General features: G+C 42.6%; 1 protein-coding gene across 1 annotated transcript in view; it reads right to left on the reverse strand.

Annotated features, from left to right (window-relative positions):
* ADAMTS9 (ADAM metallopeptidase with thrombospondin type 1 motif 9) overlaps positions 1 to 22,543 on the reverse strand; it is a 350,073-nt gene that overhangs the window by 175,815 nt on the left and 151,715 nt on the right. The window contains exons 17-21 of the mRNA XM_040359179.1: positions 14,052 to 14,218; positions 11,934 to 12,063; positions 8,550 to 8,676; positions 6,848 to 7,058; positions 3,273 to 3,437 (exon numbers count right to left, since the gene is read on the reverse strand). Coding sequence (XP_040215113.1) covers positions 3,273 to 3,437; positions 6,848 to 7,058; positions 8,550 to 8,676; positions 11,934 to 12,063; positions 14,052 to 14,218 — 800 coding nt within the window. The remainder of the gene's footprint in view (positions 1 to 3,272; positions 3,438 to 6,847; positions 7,059 to 8,549; positions 8,677 to 11,933; positions 12,064 to 14,051; positions 14,219 to 22,543) is intronic.

Below are 22,543 nucleotides of genomic sequence, written 5' to 3' on the forward strand. Positions count from 1 at the left end.
CCTGTGGTATCCCTGTTCATAGGCTGGTCAGGTGTGCTTCTTACTTCCCACCACAAGATGGGGATAGCACCACTCTGGGAAATCTATCCCAGCTCAGGCTTATCTGTGGTCAGTTGTTCAGTACAGGAAGCAGTGTGGAGAGAGAAAGGAGAATGTGAAGGTCAGTCCAGAGAAGGGACACATTTAAACTGCTAAAATCAAAGGATAAAAGCCATTAATCGGCAGCAAAAACCTTTGAGTATAAAGGTGAAGGATTTATTAGCCTCCGGCAACCTCACCCATGTCACTGGATTCAAAAGGGACCAGACACAAGTAAGCATTATACTGAACCACAGCCTGAGTCCAGGCCTACTAAAGCCTATTAGCAGTGGATCAGCAGAACTCCTCTATTTACCCAGAGACTGTATTCTAACTGGATGTTTGTACTGCAACCAAAACCAGACACAGTAAAAGTTGTGAGTTGTATTCTGCCACTGTCTACCTCATTCTTTAACATTGTTACTACAACTGGTTGTACCACCATTAACGGTACTGGCGTCACAACAAATATCATCAAGGGACCCAGCCGCCACAAGCACTCTAAACACCCCTGTCATCACGGGCACCTCAACCACCATCTTGGCTGGCGTTTCCCTATCGCAGAGCGTGCCCCGGAGGATCCTGTGCTGTCTTCCCTTTCACTGTGCGACCGGCCCAGGGAGGCTTTCTGCTAACCGTGAGTAAACCGATGAACTGTATTATTGCTGTCTCTCATCGGCCCACCGTGCACCTCACGTGTTCCCCTGCGGTTCTGGCTCGTCGCACGGGGCACTATTCCTGCCACCAGTAGTAATGATGAAGGACTATTCCTCCCATTGATATCAATGATAAGGCATTGTTTATTCTCATTGATGTTGGGGCATTTTTTAATCACACTAGCCATAGTCCAGCCCCCTCAAAGTCTGAAGAACAGTAAACTGGCCCTTGGTTTAGAAAGTTTGTAGACCCCTGAGATGCTGTCATGTTGCCCATTCAGGGCGAAGTGTGCCTCACGATAACCAAAACACCCACCATACTCACCCATCCAATGCTTTTTGCCACTTACCCACTCCTTTGAAACACTCTCTCTGTTACTCAACAGGAGCGGGGTATCTGGGTATGAAATTGCATACAACCTGCCTTATGTGACAATGCTTGGATTTGAATGGTCAGTTCCCAGGCCCAAGCACTGTCATGTGTATAATGACAGTAACATCATTCACCGGGATAAGCTGTGACAACATCCAACACAGGAGCTTACCCAGAGCAGACTCCTGCAGTGGGAAGGTGTTAAGGAGGCGTGGATGGGTGAGAATACCTTCCCGGAGGGTAATGGTGGGCTATTAGCAGACACTGTGGCTCCTTAAAGGGGTTGTAAAGGTACAATTTTTTTTTCCTAAATAGCTTCCTTTACCTTAGTGCAGTCCTCCTTCACTTACCTCATCCTTCCATTTTGCTTTTAAATGTCCTTATTTCTTCTGAGAAATCCTCACTTCCTGTTCTTCTGTCTGTAACTCCACACAGTAATGGGAGGCTTTCTCCCTGGTGTGGAGTGTCATACTCGCCCCCTCCCTTGGATTACAGTAGAGTCAGAATGCCCACTAACACACAGCTCCTTTCTCTATCTGCAACGTAGAGAGCGTCCTGACTCTCCTGTAGTTCAAGGGAGGGGGGCGAGCACGACACTCCACACCAGGGAGGAAGCCTCGCATTACTGTGTGGAGTTACAGACAGAAGAACAGGAAGTGAGGATTTCTCAGAAGAAATAAGGACATTTAAAAGCAAAATGGAAGGATGAGGTAAGTGAAGGAGGACTGCACTAAGGTAAAAGAAGCTATTTAGGGGAAAAAAATTGTATCTTTACAACCCCTTTAACCTGTCCCTAAATAATCTCACTATCAAATTTCCCTACAACATTTATACACATGGACAAAATGCAACCAATCTGAATGGGAACCAATTAACCTACTTGGTTTTGGACTATGAAGAATATGGCTAACTTGGAGGGAACCAACACATAACATAAACACAAAAAGCAGATATGTCACTGAGTACTATTTTGTTGTAAGTAGTGAAAAGTAATTTGAAAAGGCACGATATAATCCCCTCATTTTCCATAACCCTATAAAAAGTAATTGTTGTTCTTTAACAATGCAAGTCCTAAAAGAGGGATAAACTGCATGGTCAATGCTGAATTATCTTGGAAGGCCGTATGCTCAGACAGAGGCAACAAAGTGACCTACCCAGTACTTGCTGGTATGGGGGAACATTTGACTTGACTTACTGGTGCTAGGCAATTGGCAACTCAGGCCTCATACACACGTCTGAGAATCTCGTCAAGAAAAACCCGTCATTTTCCCTGACGAGATTCTTGGCAAGAAACTCTTGCCACCGGAGTGTACTGACTTTCATTTCAAAAGAACTGCGGTTCTCTTGAAAGAAAAAAACGCAGTGACATCATGGCGTATGACGAGAATGCGCTCGTCACATTCAATGCAGTCGCCGCCATCTTGCTTCACCCTACCTATGCCGTGGAAGCTACCGCACATGCGTCAAAGTCATTTCGAGCGTGCACGGGTTTCCACGGCGACAGGTAAGTATACACACTCTCAGGTTTCTCGTCGGGAAACAGGCCGACAAGAATCTCGACGAGAAAAGAGAGAGCAGGTTCTCTTTTTTTCTCGTCGAGATTCTGGCCAGATTTTTTGTCGAGAAACCTGGTCATGTGTAGGAGGCCTAAGGCACCCAGGCATTTTTCATGGGGTGGAAAGGGAGAGTCCATAGCCCTGTGTAAGCTCCAGGCGATATAAAAAAAGAAAAGGTAAGTAAAAGTAACTCCAAGGGCTGAATTAAGGGGAACCGGTTGGTTTGTCTAGCATGTTTATCAATATAAATGTGATTCAGAGTTAAAGCAACACTGTCCCTATTAAAAATGTTAAAAAAACATTCCCTGTAAATAATTTATTAACACCTACATTTCCCACCCATGATGATCTTTGATCTCTTGAGCTAAGCTTGCTGAACATTCTTTAGCATCCAGTACTTCCGGGTGTGGTAAGTATTCACTATTATCTTTACCCAGAGTACTTCTTTTTTTTTTTAATACCAACAGAGTTGCTTTAGCATGTACTGTCTGTTCATCTTAATATTTCATTATGACGAATGATAATTTAGAGTACAAACTGGATTTGGAAGGAGCAGCTTTTGAGGCCGTTTTGCATTTCACTACAATGTAAACCAAGTATTCCACTTACATCAGACCAGTCACCTGTCTTCCATTGCGGACACTGGACATCGCTACAGCGTTGCTCTGTTAACTTTTCCTGATGGTTGCATTTGGAGTCATCCAGAACTTCGCGGAAAGAATTTACGCACACGGCTCTCCTCCTCCTTGTACCTGTGCCGCAACTCTTAGAGCACTGTGCGGGAAGATTAACATTTTAGAATGTTAGATGCAGTCAATGTCAGCAAATATACTATTTATCAATACATACAAAAGAGTATGCGTGGGCAAAAACGTATGCAGTACACTGCTATATTACATGCACATTTCCCCATGTTTTCTATCTTTATAAATACTACAAATAAAAATTTATTCCTGCAATTTATCTTGCTTTTTATGACCTAAAATAATATGTCTCTACAACATTTTTATTAAATGTAGCACCCTCCTACATAGTTGCTAGGAATAGGTACATTTCGTTCTGGCTCACTGTATTCAGTGAAGCCGCAGTTTTTTCTTAGGTAAATTCTGTTTTGGCTCACTGTAATCAATATGGCTGTGTTTTGGCCTTTTTCAGTGGCTGCAGAATTGATTGTTTACCCCCGACTGGTCCAGAAAAGTTCTGGAAGTTAATGGGCAAGACTAATCTAATCATAAGTTGAATATTCATACAGCCCTGGCCAATCCCTGGGGAGAGGTGTCCAGGTGGCAGCTGAGAGTCTGTATAAATACTCTGAGAGCACACAGGTCTCTTTCCCTAAGAAGGAGATAATAGCCTAGGGAGGCTGCTACCCTCCTAGGCCATTCTGTCATGTGCCTGTGGCATGTTGAGGCATCAGTGTGGCTACCTGGAGGTCTATGCTACTGAGAGTTTCTGAAGTTGACTAATGCCCTGTATACACGATCGGTTCGTCTGATGAAAACGAACCGATGGATTTTTTCATCAGATATCCGATGAAGCTGACTTTCATCAGTCTTGCCTACACACCATTGGTTAAAAATCCGATCGTGTCCAACGCGGTGAAGTAAAACACAACGACGTGCTGAGAAAAATGAACTTCAATGCTTCGGGGCATGCGTCGACTTGATTCTGAGCATGCATGGATTTTTGACCAATGGACTTTCACACAGACGATCGTTTTTTTCTATCAGTTTTTTAACCATACGAAAATTTAAAAACAGGTTCTATTTTTTTTCACCGATGGGAAAAAATACTGATGGGGCTCCCACACGATCGGTTCGTCCGATGAAAACGGTCGATCGGTCCGTTTTCATCAGATGAACCGATCGTGTGTACAGGGCATTAGGGATTGTTGCCAAAGGTTCTAGTATGGTACCACGGGTGAAAGTGTTGCAAGGATATTGGAAGCAAGCAACCAATATTTCCAAGGATATTTGTGAGTACAGATTTGCAAAGTGCACAATCCTTTTGCCTTTAGTAAATCAACCCCATTGTTTCTGGTGTCCCAAAGAACCTACTCTATTTGATCCTTAGTGAAAAGACTTTGCTTGGACTGTCCAGAGAGGAAGGTAAATCTCCTCAAGATGCTATTACAAAGCCAAGTCCATCCTTTACTTGTGCAAGTACTTGGCTCACAGTTCTTCAAGAGAAAGTTGTGTCCTCAAATTGTTGGTAAGGGTTACTAGAGTATCATACCATTAACCAATACCTACCTAAGTTCTTAATAAAGCATAAAAAAACATACTCCTAGACTGGTTATTGAGCCTGAAGAGTGACTGGAACAGTGTGTGCGGCTGCGAGTAAACTACTGGGAAAAGGATCTGAGCAAGCTACTTTACAGTGGTAGCGCTACATTTATAATTTAAGACGATAATATTTTGTATGTGTGCTTTTTTAATTTAATTGTAATATTTTTGTATAAACAGTATTAAAAAATGTTGGGAAAACTACATATAGAGCATGGAAATTAATTGAGATGATTAAAGGGGTTGTAAAGGTACATTTTTTTTCCCTAAATAGCTTCCTTTACCTTAGTGCAGTCCTCCTTCACTTACTTCATCCTTCGATTTTTCTTTTAAATGTCCTTATTTCTTCTGAGAAATCCTCACTTCCTGTTCTTCTGTCTGTAACTCCACACAGTAATGCAAGGCTTTCTCCCTGGTGTTGAGTGTCATGCTCGCCCCCTCCCTTGGACTACTGGAGAATCAGGACGCTCTCTACGTTGCAGATAGAGAAAGGAGCTGTGTGTTAGTGGGCGTCCTGACTCTCCGGTAGTTGAAGGGAGGGGGCGAGCACGACACTCCACACCAGGGAGAAAGCCTTGCATTACTGTGTGGAGTTACAGACAGAAGAACAGGAAGTGAGGATTTCTCAGAAGAAATAAGGACATTTAAAAGCAAGTGACTCATGAGTCCAAAATTCTCATAACCTATATAGGCTGATAGGGAAGCTCTCAAGATCAGAACACTTAGTAGTAAGTGAACATCAGTGTTCTGATCTTGCGAGCTTTCCTATCAGCCTATATAGGTTATGAGAATTTTGGACTCATGAGTCACCTGTAGTGACCAAAAAGCGCTGTTAATGTTTTATTCAGTCTCCTCTGATAACACATATATTTTTTAGTAATTGTTGATTTTATAATAGCTGCTATATACCTTGAAAAATTGTTTTGTTTGATTATACCATTGAGCGCTGGGATTAGAGTGATTTTAGGATTATTTCTGATATTTTTTGTAACATTTAAAAGCAAAATGGAAGGATGAGGTAAGTGAAGGAGGACTGCACTACGGTAAAGGAAGCTATTTAGGGGGAAAAAATTGTACCTTTACAACCTCTTTAAGTTGATAAGGGTTTGTTAGGGATAACAAGGATCTATCCAGGAGTTAAAATTGATACATTGTAGTTAGAAAATAAAAAGTCAAACAATTTGAAAGAAATAACAGAAAACAAACTTTTGTTCCATCATTAGTAGACATGGGTAATAACTAAGAAGTTTTGTGTTGGCTTTCCAGTTATTATGTTCTTTTGAGTATTTTTACTCAAACTGTGCAAAATTTTTAGTATTGTCACAAAATGATGGCTTGTTAAAGCGAAAAAACCCAATTTTTTTTTTTTAACATTAGCTTGAGGCTTATTATGGGAAGCACAATCGGGTGTTTTTTTTAAAATCAATGCAGTACATACCTTTTTAGAGACAGATGTTCTCCGCGGCTTCCGGGGATGATCTGCGGGACTGGGCGTTCCTATTTGATTGACAGGCTTCCGACCGTTGCATAGAGCGCGTCACGCGTTGCCGAAAGAACCCGAACGTCGGTTCGGCTCTATACGGCGCCTGCGCACCGACGTTCGGCTACTTTCGGCAACTCGTGACGCGCTGTAAGCGACGGTCGGAAGCCTGTCAATCAAATAGGAACGCCCAGTCCCGCAGTCCATACACGGAAGCCGCGAAGAACATCTATCTCTAAAAAGGTAAGTACTGCATTGATTTAAAAAAAAAAACACCCGATTGTGCTTCCCACAATTAGCCTCAATCTAATGTTAAAAATATGTTTTTTTGGGTGAACCCCCGCTTTAAATAATAACAATAGCATCAATTATGACTGCATTACAGGATGTCAGTTGATGTTCAGTCAACCAATACTAACTTCTGACCAGGCTGAGTAGCTCCAGCCTCCGGTGTTGCAATCCTCATAACATTTCTCCTTGGTGTTGGGCTTCTGTAGACTGCCACAAAATCGGTCATCTGCCTTATCCATCTTCCCCTCAGACTTGATGTATTTGGTACAGTAGAAATCAAGTGTGCGGTAGCCAGGGCCACACTGGGCACTGCATTCACTCTTTTTGGCCACTTGCCACCTGTAAACAGCCACTGTTAGACTTCGCCAGAATTCATGAAAAAAAAAAAAAAAAAGGTATCTACAATGACAGATCAAGGCTGTAAGAGAAGAATTGAGTTTAGGGACAAATGCATACAAGGTCGAATTTCGAAAGAATTTTCTTTTGAAAATCAGAAAATTTGTGTGTTTTGTGATCCGATGGTGCCACCATTGATTTTCAAATTCGACCAACCAAACCTTCAATTTCACCTCATGTTCCAACTGAAAATAATTTTTGTGTTTGGGAATCTTCTTTTCTTTCCGGCAACTTTCTTTACTTGCACATGCGTATTTCTTTTTCGATTACATTTCTTGCACGATTCTACCATCATTGATTAGAAAATCGTTTGTTTTTCAAAAAATTCCAAACATGTCAGATTATTAAAATTCAATGGCCACACGAAAATCTGCTGTTGCTGCAGCCCACCAATGTTGCGAAATAGGAACGAAAATTCTTAGATAAGATTTTCAAAAGAAAATTCTTTTGAAATTTGACCCATGTATGGCCTGCCTAAAAAGCTATGTTTTTTAAAAAAAAAAAGAGAAGTTATTTCCTTTTGGACTATCTGTCTCTGTTTGAAATATCCTATGATAACTTGCATGATTAACTTACACATAAACACATTGGGCCAGATTCTCAGACAATTACACTTGCGCCGCAACGGCCATACTTAACATGGCAAGTCTATCTATACGCCGCAAAATAGCAGCTTTAACTATACGCCGGGAAAAGCCAACTAGCGATGACGTAAGAGAATGCGACGGCTGCGTGTACCTTCGTGGATCGACGGAAAAAGCTAATTAGCATACCCGACGCGGAAAACGACGCAAACTCCACCCAGCGGGCGCCAAAGTATTGCACCTACGATCCGAAGGCGTACGAAGCCGTACGCCTGTCGGATTGAAGCCAGAAGCCGTCGTATCTTGGTTTGAGGATTCAAACTAAAGATACGACGCGGCAAATTTGAAAGTACGCAGGCGTATCAGTAGATACGCGGCGTACTCGCTCTGTGAATCTGGCCCATTGTAAATTGTGGCTTAAGCTATTTGTCTCTGTAAATAAAGATTTTTTTTTTTTTTTTAACAGAGGAACTAAGTAAAGCCTTGAAAACATGTGAAAAGCAGCTTAGAGCACCACCTGCTGGATGCATTTGAAAATACAAAAACATATTCATATGCATTTTTTCATATTTAACTTTTAAAACAAGAAAACTTACTGTATTTTAAAATGTTATTTTGTTGTTTTTAACAGTTATAAATTAAATCAATACAATTGCCTTTAACATATCGATTTTTCCTTCCTTTACAGTGGGTTTGAATAATAAAATATATCCTTATCTCATGGCTACTAAATATTCAGTGTGAAAAAGGGTGTGGTTTAGCAAAAGGGTAGGGTTTAGATTGCCAAAGTGTGTGTGTGCCAACAATCTTCAGCAATGTAAATCCAGAATATAGTTTATTATACATTTACCTCAATTCACAGTCAGTGTTACAGGGCTCAGTTGCCAGCTCAGGCTGAGAAATGCGATCACATCTTTGGTCCGAGACCACTAATTGGTCTGAGTCCCTGGTACAAATAGGCTTCCTTTTCCTTTCTCCTGCAGGCATAAACATATCCTTGTAAGACATAAAAAAACAGCAATCCAGTTTCTTTAAAAAAAAAAAAAAAAAAAAAAAATGGCTCAAACATTTTGTTTTATATGTAGATACTATAGGGAATGATTATACCCATCAGTTTTTTTTTATTTTTCATTTTTTTTGCTGTTACGGAATTTGTTTGCACACGTGACATCTGATTTTTTTGCTAGAAAACAATTTTATATTTTTTTCTGAAAACAAGGGCCCTGCAGAATAAAATGGTAGCCGTTGCAATTTTTTATGTTACACAATATTTGTGCAACTAATCAAATGCATATTTTCAGAAAAAAATACACTATAAATAAAATTTTAGTACACATTAACACAATATACTGCCCATTTTTTGGCAAAATATAAAATATGGGGTTGCGTTGAGTAAACAGATAATATCTGAAGCTGCAGCTCGGTTAGAGTGCCCCCATAGCAAGCTGCTTGCTGTGGGGGCACTTGACAGGAGGGAAGGGCCAGGAGAGTCAAAGAGGGACCTGAGAAATGGAGGATCTGGGTTTCCCTGTGCAAAACCACTACACAGAGCAGGTAAGTTTGACATGTTTTTTATTTTTTTATAGAAAAAAACAAGCCTTTACAATCACTCTAAGGCCCCATGCACACGACCGAGTTTCTCGGCAGAATTCAGCCAGAAACTCGATCGGAGCCGTATTCTGCCGAGAAACCCGGTCGTGTGTACACTTTTGGCCGAGGAAGCCGACGAGGAACTTGTCGAGCCAAATAGAGAACATGTTCTCTATTTCCTCGTTAGTCAATGGGGAAACTTGGCTCGCCGAGATCCTCGGCGGCTTCACAAGGAACTCGACGAGCAAAACGATGTGTTTTGCTCGTCGAGTTTCTCGGACGTGTGTCCGGGGCTTAAGGCTGCATTCACACGAATCGGGCTGATTTGGGCGTTTTTGAACGTTTGTATTCCCATAGAAACTAATGGAAATGCTCGATTCAAGCATCTAGCTCGACAATGAGCGTTTCTACGTTTTGTCGATTTAATCTGTTCTGTGGAATAGAACATTCACCCAGGAAGAAGATAAAAAAAATCTACAAACATAGCAACAAATGATGGAAGAGATGATAATTTTTCCTATTGGCTAAAATAAAAAACGATGAAGTTCAAAAACGTCGGACAACGTTGTATGCAAACGCACGAATATGTGTGAATACGCGCGACAAAGCGCTGGAAAAAACTACCGAAAACGCTACGCTCAGGTGTGAATGCGGCCTTAGCTTTCACCAAAAAACTGGAAGCTGATTGGTTTCTATGCAAACCTTCACCAGATGTTGCACTCTCCAGCTTTAGTAAATCTACTTTAAAGTGTTAAGGAAACATGAATAAAGGATAAAACTTAGAAGAAGCACTCCGCTTATAAAGGTCCACAATAAGATTTTGTTTTTTTGCAATCGCTAAAGGAAATCCATCACGTTTCAGAGGTTGCAAAGGTCTTCTTTCCTCAGGGTTGAATAAGATCAAAAGAATGAACTCTGGACCAGACAGTGGTATCATAAGAATGAGTAATTATTAATAATCATGTTGGAGGCTTTATGTCTCATTCTAGTTTGGCGGCTTGACAAGATTTCTAACCTTTCCATCATCTATCCAAAAAAAAAAAATGCTTTTTCACTTTAATCACCTGTCAGCTTAATGCAAGCAATAAAAGTTTTAGAAATCTCCTGATACTGTATCTATCTATCTATCTATCTATCTATCTATCTATCTATCTATCTATCTATCTATCTATCTATATTTTTATATATATATATATATATATATATATATATATATATACATATATACACACACACATATATATCTATAAATATATATATATATATATATATATATATATATATATATATATATATATATATATATATATATATACAGATATAAATATATATAATACATATCTCCACAAGGCCATTTATACTTGCCCACAGGCATTGTGATAAGGTGACGTTCAGCTACACCAATCCATTTTCCTGAGGACTTAAAAGCCGCCAGGGTCTAATGCAGAAAGGGCTTATTTATCTTCAGTCTGAGTAATATGACATATTCTCAATGTTACTGTATGGACCATTCATCAAACTGAAAGCAGTACTGAAGACTTATGACCTAACGCCAAAGAACAACAATGGTGTGCAGCAAGAGGAATTAGTACCTTCCGACTGGACATTATGCTAATCTGCTGGACAGCAATATTCTCTATGAGAGATGCCTAATGAGAAGTACTCTGCATAAAGATTTATGAATAATGGAGAAAAAGAACGGTATAACTTGAGTATACTTTCTCAAGAAATCAGATAGTTTATTCTAAAGAAAAACTATAGTTTATTTGATTAAACCTATACAGTGCGTTTTATATGTGTGATCTGCAAGTTTGAGGGCTGACCACAGTCAGTTTTTGTGACAGTCAGGCTTGAGCTAATGTGTACACAGCATGCATTTCCCACTGCAAACAATAGGAAACATTTTACAAAACGCAGTGATCCCACTATTTGCTTCCTATACCCTCCAATGGTGAGACCTCCCTGTCAGTGGAACAAATTCTGCTTCTTCAGGAAGAAGAGTTTCACTCCACCAGTTGCATTCTCTGCACGATCAAACATTTAAAGCTCCCATGTCATGCCCAGGCAGGCAGTTACGTCTGTAAATTTGTAAAGGTATTTTAGACAGAAGAAGGCAGAGGGTACTTCAGTCTGCTGGCACCTAAAACAAGAGGTTTCTGCAGAAAAAAAATCAAGTCAGCCAGCAGCTACAAATACTGTAGCTGCTGACTTTTAATATTAGGACACTTACCTGCTCTCTATTTTCCCGTCGGGATTCCCGGGAAGGTTGTTTCCTGCCGAGAAAACCGGTCGTTGGTATGCTTACCTGTTCCATTGGAAACCTGCTCATGCTCGATAAGAGTTTGACGGATGTGCGGTAGCATACACGTTTAGTGTGGGGTGTGTAGCAAGATGGCGGCGACGGCATCGAATGCGACGAGCGGCGTCACGTCGTAGTCAATGACGTCACCGCGTTCTTGCCATTCAAAAAAAACGGCAGTTCTTTTGAATGGCCGTCTGTATGCATGGCAAGCTTGTCAGGAATCCCATCAGGAAAACCAACGTTTTTTTCCTGAAGGGATTCCCGGCTGTGTGTACAGTGCTTGACATAAGTATCTTCAAAAGACCCAGCAGTTACAGATTTGACGCTTCATTAAGTCCTTACCTTGGCAGATTTTACTGCATGCTTGCCAAGGTCCATATGGGTTCCAGTAGAAAAGCTGAGGTTTATCTTCAATAGGGATATTGAAACTATATCGGACATCTGGGTTATATAAATTGCCGACCGATAATACCTATACATAAAAATAAAAAAAAGAAGGCTAGACCACTGAGTCAATGAATTGTCACTTTGCATTAAAATAGTACTGTAATAAAGGATGGTAAATCAGATAAGTGTTGCCTTAATTATTCAGTTAAAATGTGTGAAATGTGTGCACAAAAAAAAAAAAAAATTCTGTGTAAAATGAATGCACCCATTGATCCTACCATATCTAAAGCCACTTATTTCTGGAGGAAGGTTGACAACACTGCATGGATCACTGTTGAAACTTCAGCATCTTTGACACCCTTTCACCACAGTGTGGGCACATCGGATCTACAGTTGTTGTCAGCCTATAAGAAGCATCAACAAGCTGATTCATCTCTGAAACGGAGAACAGTGGCGCACCGGACCCCCTGCTGCTAACAGAAGCAATCTTCAGTGTAAACCCAGCCTTAGTTACACAAAAACACAGGTTTTCATTGTGTACCACTAAAACCTTCTAGCCGCCGGCACCCTAACAACCAATAACTTCATCAGTTTATAAGGAGGGCATGGTTTGCTCCTCCCTTACCCCTCTCCATCAGCCCCAGGGCCACATTAACTGAGCGTGGGAGAGGGGAGAGAAACCAAAGGAAGAAAAGAAACACTGAAATACTAGTCAGTGCCAGTGTGCAAAGATGTGTTTGCCTTGGAAAAATACATCACCTGTAATTTGGGGTATTCTACATGTGTGGGTGTTGCTGCATTATAAAAAACTATTTGTTAAAATGTTTACATTTTAGAATGGGGTGCCCACTGCCTCGAGATCTTTCTGAATTTTAAAGGGTGCCTTGACTGAAAAAAAGTTGAAAAACATTGATCTAGAGGGTATACCAATGGCCACCCACTAATCCCGAGGCTGCACCAAGTACCTGTTTCTACGTTTATGAACTGTGAATCCATACATTTAGTTTTTTTATAGTAATTTAAAGTCTATGCTAAAGCAATGCCTTTTACCTATTTTTTTTTTGTTAGCAGACAAATTAAAACTGCGAAGAAACTCACAGGTACACCCTTTTACTGCCAGAGCCATTTTTTTGAATACTTCTGTACATGTGATTTTTTTTTCATTTTATTATTAAAAAAATTGGCAAAGATTTTAAACAAACTTCTTTCACGTTGTCATTATGGGGTATTGTTTGTAGAATTCTGAGGAAAATAATGAATTGAATCCATTTTGGAATAAGGCTGTAGGTCATCAATTTTAGGATGGAGAGGGGGTTAAGGGGCTGGTAATTATTATTATTATTATTTTTTTATTATTTCATTTACCGGCCCCTTCCTTTTCTGAATAATCTCGCTCCTGTGTTCATTCTTAACTGTGTTTACTGGTTCAGTTTGTGAATGAACAGGAAGTTGCTAAGCACAGAGCACTTCTCATTCATTCAATCTCCAGTGCAGCTGAGGCTGCAAAGAAAGGGATTAGGGGCTCTCTGTTCTCAGTCCCTTTCTAAGGCCTCGTACACATGACTGAGAAACTCGATGGGCGAAACACATTGTTTTGCTCGTCGAGTTCCTTGTGAAGCCGTCGAGAAACTCGACAAGCCAATTTTCTCCATTCCCGTCAAGAAAATGGAGAACATGCTTTCTTTTTGGCTCGTCGAGTTTCTCGACAGTTTCCTCGACGAAAATGTACACACGGCCGGTTTTCTCGGCAAAAAATAATCTCCCAGCAAGTTTCTTGCTGTTTTTTGCCAAGAAACTCGGTCGTGTGTACGAGGCCTCAGTGAGATATCAGGGGTTTTGGGGTTTAGACCTGACATTTCACCAATACACCCTAATGGGACTCCTAAAAAAATAAAAAAATGTAAATAGAATAATAAAAATAGAAAACTACAGACACCATCCACTTCCCTACTGACACCAATCTTTGCTCTACTGACACTGTCCATGGCTCTGCTGATATACATGCATGTGTGTTTGTGCTCTGGGGTGCACACTCTAATGCAAGACTGCACACACCAATGGGCTCATGGTTACCTGAAGGACAATCTCTTGGTCAATCCGATCGGTACAATTAATTCTTTCAATGGTGTGATCGGAGCCACTGTATTCAATAATTGTGTTTCCCACTTTGATTTCCTTTTTGAACATAATGACCATAAAGTTTCCGTTGAGAAGGGATTCTCCATTGCTGGTTGACAAAGCTGAGAACAGAAAAACAACACTGTAAAGAGAGCGCTCAACGCACATGAAACTCACAAACATCGTGGTGAGAGTTATCCATTTTCCCATTTTCAAACATTTTAATCCATCAAGCATGAACATGAAACTCACTTGTTTTCTTTTATTTTATTGTTAAAAATGGAAATCAATTAATACATTATAAAAAAGCTCAAAGTTGAAGGGAAAGGGGTTTATAGATCTATATGAGTTGAAATGACCTTGTGCAACCTGACTAAGCCTCTTGGTATTCACCTGTGACATATACTTACCTTTAAAGGCTTTGCATAGGCATTACCTAAATGAACCTCCAAAACCTCCCTCTCCTCCTGCCTGTCAGAGCGCCGCTGATTCTTATGGAGAGATCAGACGAAAACGGACAGCATGTCTGTTTTTCATCAGATCTCATCCGATCCATCAAGACGGATGGCGAATGTATCGCATACGTCTGATTTTAGCGCATCGGTTGGCAGACGGGTGTCAGCGGACACATCTCCACTGACATCCGTCTCCCCAAAGGAGTCAATGGATGGTCCGCTCCGATTCGCCTGAAAAATGGACAGGCCCTATTATGTGTGTATGGGAGAATGGGACGTTAGATTGTAATCTTCTTATGGCGGCGTTCAAGCCTGTAAAAAAAAAAAACAGGCAGCAGCTTCTAACTTTTAATGTAAGGACACTTACCTGTCCAGGGATCCCACGATGTCTGCACCCCAAGCCGATTCATCCACTCAGGGGCAGGCACTGTCATTGTAAGTAAGGTAAGTAATGGTCCTGTCACCTTCTGGGACACACATAGGTCCCAGAAGGCAATGGGGGGAGGAGGAGGGGCCAGATGTGAGGAAGATCCCCTTGTGACGATCTTACCAGGAAGTGGGAGTGTGTACCTGCTCCCCCCCAAAAAGTGCCACATGTGGCAGTGGAGGGTGCGAATAAGCAGAGCTTCCCCTTTTGGGTGGAGCTCCGCTTTAAGGGCATTAACTGAAGTGAACGCACTATATGTAAAGCACTGCATAAATTGACGGTGCTATATAAATACCTGTAATGGGCCGTACACACGACCGAACATGTCTGCTGAAACTGGTCCGCGGATCAGTTTCAGCAGACATGTTCGGTCGTGTGTAGGCCCGAGCGGACAGGATTCCAGCATACATTTGCCTGCTGGGCCTTTTTCCAGCGGGCAAATATTTCTGGACTTGTTTTAAAACAGCCCGCTGAAATCCTGCCCGCTCGGACATGTTCGGTCGTCTGTACAGACCTACCGTACATGTCCGAGCGCCCGCCATCCCTCGCATGCGTCGAATGACTTTGACGCATGCGTGGAAGCATTGAACTGGCAGGGCCGCCCACGTCATCGTCGCGGCGATGGTGCGGACACGCCCCACGTATTGTTTACGCGCGGATTTCTGTATGATGGTGAGTACAGCCACCATACAGAAATCCCCGGGCAGACATGTACGGTGAAAACGGTCCGGCGGACCGGTTTCATCGTACATGTATGCTCGTCTGTACGCGGCCTAAGAAGTAAAAAATTAAATAAGTCAACTATGCAACTGTGCTAAGATTGCAAGAGTAAGTAATTTAACTTATATAATAAGTTTCTAAATGTGTATTTTAGATGTACCTTTAGCTGTTTAGCTATCTGGATTGAGCTGTCACTGAAATTCAGTTTTGACAATTGGGATATAATATAAAGTGCACAAAATATATATCTTGTACCATAGACCAAGCAAATCTGGGCAAGCGGACTCGTGATATTGTACTGCCAGCCATTCAGGTATTTGTAATCAGATAGAGCGGATTGTATTGTCTGTAAACTATAATTTGCGGTAACAGCAGGAAATATTGCAAGGTAAACCGCATGACAAGAATTTATTTCGAACACTTCTCTTGCCGAAGACAAGTGACTGCCTTGCAACTCTTGAATTGCTTTTTCAGATCCATTACGCCTTTGCCTTTCAAAAACTGTGCTGGAACAATAAAGCTTTGTTCAGTTGGCCATAATGCTTAAGGCAGATAAAATTGCACTTTGAGGGATATATGTCTACCGAAGCAACCTCACCAATAAGTCACAGGAGGCAGAAAATTGATGCTGAAAATGAGAAAAGACCTTCTGTTTTAGTTGGCTTGAAATAACTGAAAACCTTTAACAGTGGAGCAAAAATAAGTTCTGAAGAGAGTATAAGCCAATGTATCAAAGTGTCACGGATAGACCAAGCAAACGAATGAACATCAACTGTGCTAGCCGTATGACATGCTACCTAAAAAGGATTTTGTTGAGAATCAAAAGACCTATGTGAGAAGTCTGTGATGGAAGAAGCCATTGCCAGACTTATGAACAGCTTAATAGTTGCAGGGCAATGTCTCAAATAATATATTTAGCTATGCTTCCCCAGAACTACCACATGGCAAATAAGTTAGAGATTGTTGCTTCCATCTGAGGCCTTGTACAGACGAGCGAACATGTCCGATAAAAACGGTCCGCGGACCGTTTTCATCGGACATGTCCGCTCGGAGATTTTGGTCTGATGGTTGTACACACCATCAAACCAAAATCCCCGCGGACAGACAGCGCGGTGACGCCGCCACGTCCGCAAACCCGGAAGTTCAATGCTTCCACGCATGCGTCGAATCACTTCGACGCCATGCGCGGGTTCTCGGGCCAGCGGACATGTCCGATGAGTCGTACTGACCATCGGACATGTCCGACGGACAGGCTTCCAGCGGACAAGTTTCTTAGCATGCTAAGAAACTTTTGTCCGCTGGAAACCTGTCCGCTAGGCCGGAAAATTGTCCGGTCGGCCGTACACACGACGGAACATGTCCGCGGAAACTGGTACGCGGACCAGTTTCAGCAGACATGTTCAGTCGTGTGTACGGGGCCTTAGACTTTTTTTTTGCGCTGTGACAGGTTCCCTTTAAAGAAAGAGTCTCATTCTTTTGATCGGAATAAATTAAAAATTTGTATTGTTTTAGTTTGAATAGCACACATTTGCCCATTAGTAAAACTGCCTTTTGGGATGTGTGATGTGGACATCCTAGGAGACAGTTTGGAGGCTTCATTCTCGTCTACAGGTAGGTGAGATAGGAAGAAGGTTCGATTTTTTTTTTTTTTTACAAAAAAGGAATTATTATCTAATTATGGGAGAGCAATGAAGGGGAGAAAGCAATGGTCCGGCTCTTCAGCATAATGCACTCAAAGGCTTAGGGGTGTACTCACTTTTGTTGCCAGGGGTTTAGACATTAATGGCTGTGTGTTGAGTTTTTTTAAGTTATTTATACAAGCTGTACACTTATTACTTTACATTGTAGCAAATTGTCATTTCTTCAGTGTTGTCAAATTACAAAATATAATAACATATTAAAGTGGAGGTTCATCCGGAAATGTAAATTTTTAACATTAGATTAATGCTCATTTTGTCTAGGGGAATCAGGTATTTTTTTTAAAAACGAAGCAGTACTTACCGTTTTAGAGAGCGATCTTCTCCGCCGCTTCCGGGTATGGGCTGCGGGATCGGGCGTTCCTATTTGATTGACAGTCTTCCGACAGGCTTCCGACGGTCACATCTATCGCGTCACGATTTTTCGAAAGTAGCCGAACCTCGGTGCGCAGGCGCCGTATAGAGCCGCACCGATGTTCGGCTTCTTTCGGCTACTCGTGATGCGATGTATGCGACCGTCGGAAGCCTGTCGGAAGACTGTCAATCAAATAGGAACGCCCAGTCCCGAAGACCATACCCGGAAGCGGCGGAGAAGATCGCTCTCTAAAACGGTAAGTACTGCTTTGCTTTTAAAAACTACCCGATTCCCCTAGACAAAATGAGCATCACTCCCACTTTAACAAAAATTTGAGCGGAGTACTCACTTTTGTGAGATATTGTATGCCTGCCTACCACATGTGTCAAACACAAGGCCTGTTGGCCGAATCCAGCCCACCAGGCCGATTCTTGCGGCCCTCACACCTCTCCTGCCGCTGTGGCACCCCCTTTATTTCCACCAGCACCTTGTCTTAGCAGTCAGCAGCAGAGAGGACAACAGAACTCCTCTGCCAGATTCTGCACTTCTCTGTGCAGCTATGGAATGGCTTGTCTTTGGTCTCCCCTCCGTCTCAGGAGTCAGCAGCAGAGAGGACGACAATACTCCTCCTACAGATCCTGTGCCTCTCTGTGCAGCTGCAGCATCCCATCCTCTCCACCTCCCTGGTCTCAGCATTCAGCAGACTGCTGGATCCAGCCTTCCTTTGGTCCTCACCCAGACCCTGCACTTTATGCTTCCCAACTTCTTCCTGGCAACAGCACAAGGTAAAGGGGGGCACTGTGATGTAAGGGAGGGTGGAGGACTCTTGACTTCTGATGGTGGGAGACTTTTTACATTTGATGTAAGGGGGGGGGGGTCCTCTAGATATCTAGTGTCAGGGCTTTTTTTGTTCCACCACCTCTGGCTCAGACCCTTGGGGGGGCTGATCACCACAATCACTTGTAAACACAAAAGTCTGATTTCTGTGTTTGCAAGTGACAGCTCTGCACTCTGTGTAACCCCCCCCCCCCCTGAACTCTGCACTCTGTATGTAATGCAATCCTGGTATTTAATGCCCCTTTAAGACACTTCTACTGTTCGTGAAATTTGACTGACCACACCCACTATTTGATGTGATTTGGAGGGTGTGTGGGTGGAGGGGTTTTGGGGGGCCGTGGTTGAGTTCCAGCACTTATTGTTTGAGAAAAAAAGCCCTGTCTAGTGTTATAGATACAACTGGTCTTTTGAGGGCAACCATAATGCTGATGCGGCCTGAAATTAAACCGAGTTTGACACCCCTGGTCTATATGCATTTTTCCTATACAAAACCTTCTGCAAATGAGTACAGGTCCTAAAATCTCCAAGCAGTGAACAGAAGACCCTGCTTCTCCAGTTCTTGCCTGCTACTTTAGATAAGCTGAGGGCAAAATGAGCGCTATCTGTATCTAAGGTCTCTATACCTATTTTACAATTGGAGGGGGAGGACAGGGGGTTGAGGGCTGTGTGTGAATGTAATACAGTATTTTCCTAGAAACTAAGTTTACTTTTTCATTTTCATTATGAGTTGGTGCCTTTGGGCTGGCATGTCCTCCTATTTTCTATATCTCTTGGGCATCTCATTAGCAAGTTCTTCTCACCAACTTCTGCCTCATTCTCGAGTTTAAAATACCGTATATACTCGAGTATAAGTCAAGTTTTTTAGTGCAGAAAATGCCCCCCCTCCCCATTTTTTTGTGCTGAAAATGCCCCCCTCGGCTTATACTCGAGTCACCTTTTTGCGCCTGATCTCCCGGATTTGGGGACCCAGTACCGGCCGGTCGTAGGTCTCCTGGACCCCATTTCTTTCTTGGCACACATGTAGCCCCACTTCTCCTCTACAGGTGTGAAAAGTTTTGTCAGGGAAATGGCCGTAGAAGAAGTACTGGCAATCTTGCCAGTAGAAGAAATGGGCGCCATAGGCACATCATGTGACAGGTGGATCTTCCTGCTGGCCTATTGTCAGGGAAATGGCCATAGAAGAAGTACTGGCAATCTTGCCAGTAGAAGAAATGGGAGCCATAGGCTCATCATGTGACAGGTAGATTCTCCTGCTGGCCTATAAAAGGCTGCCACTGTCTGATCCAAATTGCTGGATTGTCGTCAGCCTTCCTGAGTTCCTGAGTCTCTGTACTACTGCTGTTTGGATTTCCTGTTGTGACCCGGCTTGTTCCTGACCTGTCTGATCCGCTCTCCTGGTTTGACCCCCTGGCTTGCTTTACTGACTTGTTACCTTCTCCAGCACCTGATCCCGGCTTGTTTCACAGACTTTGCTTCAGTTATCTGTTCCTGCCTGTTTTCCAACACCAGACCTTTGGCTTGTCTCCGTTCCTGCAACCTGCATCTCCTGCCTGGATCCACAGTGTTTGATCCCCAGCCGGCTTCCACTGTTACTCCTTGTGCACACCTTGCCAAGTGTCACCGAGAGACTGCAGCCCAGCAGTGTTTCCTGTATTCTCCAGTATTTTTTTCAGGCACCCACCAGCTCTTCTCTCCTGGATCCATCTGGCAACCTGTGCTTCTCTGGGCACTACACCCTCTGTACCCAACCTCAGAGGTGTACTGCACTCAGCCGCAAGGGGAGCCCTCTCGGCATTTTGGCCTCCAAACAGGTACGTGACAAGTTTGTTGTCTGGGAGACCTACGGCTGGGGAGCACCGATTTTTCAAAGCCGGGCACTCCTTCCATAAACTCCCATTGTAAACGTCAGTCTAGTCATGGGCACAGTGAGGCATGGACACAGTGAGGCATGCACATGGACACAGTGAGGCATGCACATGGACACAGTGAGGCAAAGTGAGGCACAGCGAGGCATGCAGATGGACACCCTGGGCTTATACTCGAGTCAATACGTTTTCCCAGTTTTTTGTGGTAAAATTAGGTGCCTCGGCTTATATTCGAGTCGGCTTATACTGGAGTATATACGGTAAGTAAAAACTTCAACAGACATAATGAAACCTCATCATAATCATGATATGATAAGATCATACATGGACAAATCCCTTAAAAACACAAATTCATGTTGACTAGTTCATATACCAGGTGTATAATTAGCAATTGGAAAGATGTTTGTGGATCTTAAAGCTTATACAAAGCTCCCTCAACCTTCAAGGTTCTGCTTTTATTTCCTCCATGTCTACAGGATTAGAATGAGTGACAAAGAGGCAAATAATCTAATTCCCACAGGTTTCCCAGTAACAACCTCCCTCCTCAATGGATACATCCGAGACCTTAACTCACACTGACAGAGCGTTCTTTTCTCTCTTATAACCCAAATCTTGTGGTATGTGCAGCACACTCTATTTACCAGGCCAAATTCTTTGCCGGAGAGCAGTTTCCTGAAAGCAGCAGTCTACTGCACAACTTCACACTAATGCGATTACTTAGTTAATTTCCTGAGTTTGCTTGTGTGCCATTTCATCCATCACATGGCCGTGTTACTGTGAGGGCTCTCTCCTGCTAAATGGAAGACACAAAGGGCAGCGTTTCTCAGAGAACCCGGGGGGAGCGAATGTTTAAAAGGCCATTGTAAAGATCTCACTGGAAAAAAAGCCCTTTAATGTTCACTAGCACTGTGTTTTGAAAGTAGAGACTTCAAGTGCCATTATCACTTAATGGTAAAGTGGGAGTAAAACTACAAGCAGTGAACTTAGAACCAAAGTACATGTCATTTTACTATAGAAGCCATCTGTGGTTTGTAGGACTGATCAAAGGGACTAAAATATAAAAAACATTATAATTTGTCCCTCTTTCCACTTTATGTCCCAGTTCTTGCTAGGCTAGGAAGGACTTCAATTGGCACCAACACTACTCTTGGAACTATTTATACTATGCAAAAGCTGCATCTGCCCTTAGGGTAGGGTGACCAGACATCCCCAGTTTCAGGGGACAGTCCCCTGATTGAGGACACTGTCCCCGGGAAAAAGTCTGTCCCTGGTTTTGTCCCCAGATTGGATTTAATAGGGGGCAGGGGCAATTTCAAAGACAATCAGTAGAGAATTAAAATAAAAAAAAAATAGAATTAAACACCCCCGCCCCGCCATGCCTACTAGCATAGGGGGTTGTATTTTTCCCATTATCTTTGCCCCTTTCTGATGATCATGTGCTGGTCGGAGTGGAAGGAATATTTCTTCAGTTTCGGGCGCATGCCCATTCAACTTCGTTTGCATGTTCTTCTGCCTTGGCTCAAATCCTGGCCAGCCACCTGCCTATCTCCTTGCCTTCCCTGGCGGAGTGATCTTCCTCCACTCTCCATCCAGTAGTAGCCGGGGCCCAAAGAGTCAGGCCTCCTACACACGACCGAGTTTCTCGGCAAAAACCAGCAAGAAACTTGCTGGGAGATATTTGTTTGCCGAGGAAACCGGTCGTGTGTACATTTTCATTGAGGAAACTGTCGGGAAACTCGACGAGCCAAAAAAAGAGCATGTTCTCTATTTCCTTGACGGGAATGGAAAAACTTGGCTTGTCGAGTTCCTCGACAGCCTAACAAGGAACTCGACGAGGAAAACGATGTGTTTCTCCCGTCCAGTTCCTCGGTCGTGTGTACGAGGCTTAAGACTTGAGAGGCTGTAAGGCGGGCAGAGAGTCGCTGATTGTTGCCATTACTAGTAAAGGAAAAATATGTCCCCGGATTTCATTAAAAAAATATGGTCACCTTACCTTAGGGGGCGAAAGTGAACACCTCCCCTACATACCTCATTTAGGAGATCAGCTAAATTTAAAGGAGAAGTACAGCCAAACCTTATTTGGCTGTATTT

This window comes from Rana temporaria, chromosome 7, assembly GCF_905171775.1.
Source record: "Rana temporaria chromosome 7, aRanTem1.1, whole genome shotgun sequence".
NCBI lineage: Eukaryota > Metazoa > Chordata > Amphibia > Anura > Ranidae > Rana > Rana temporaria.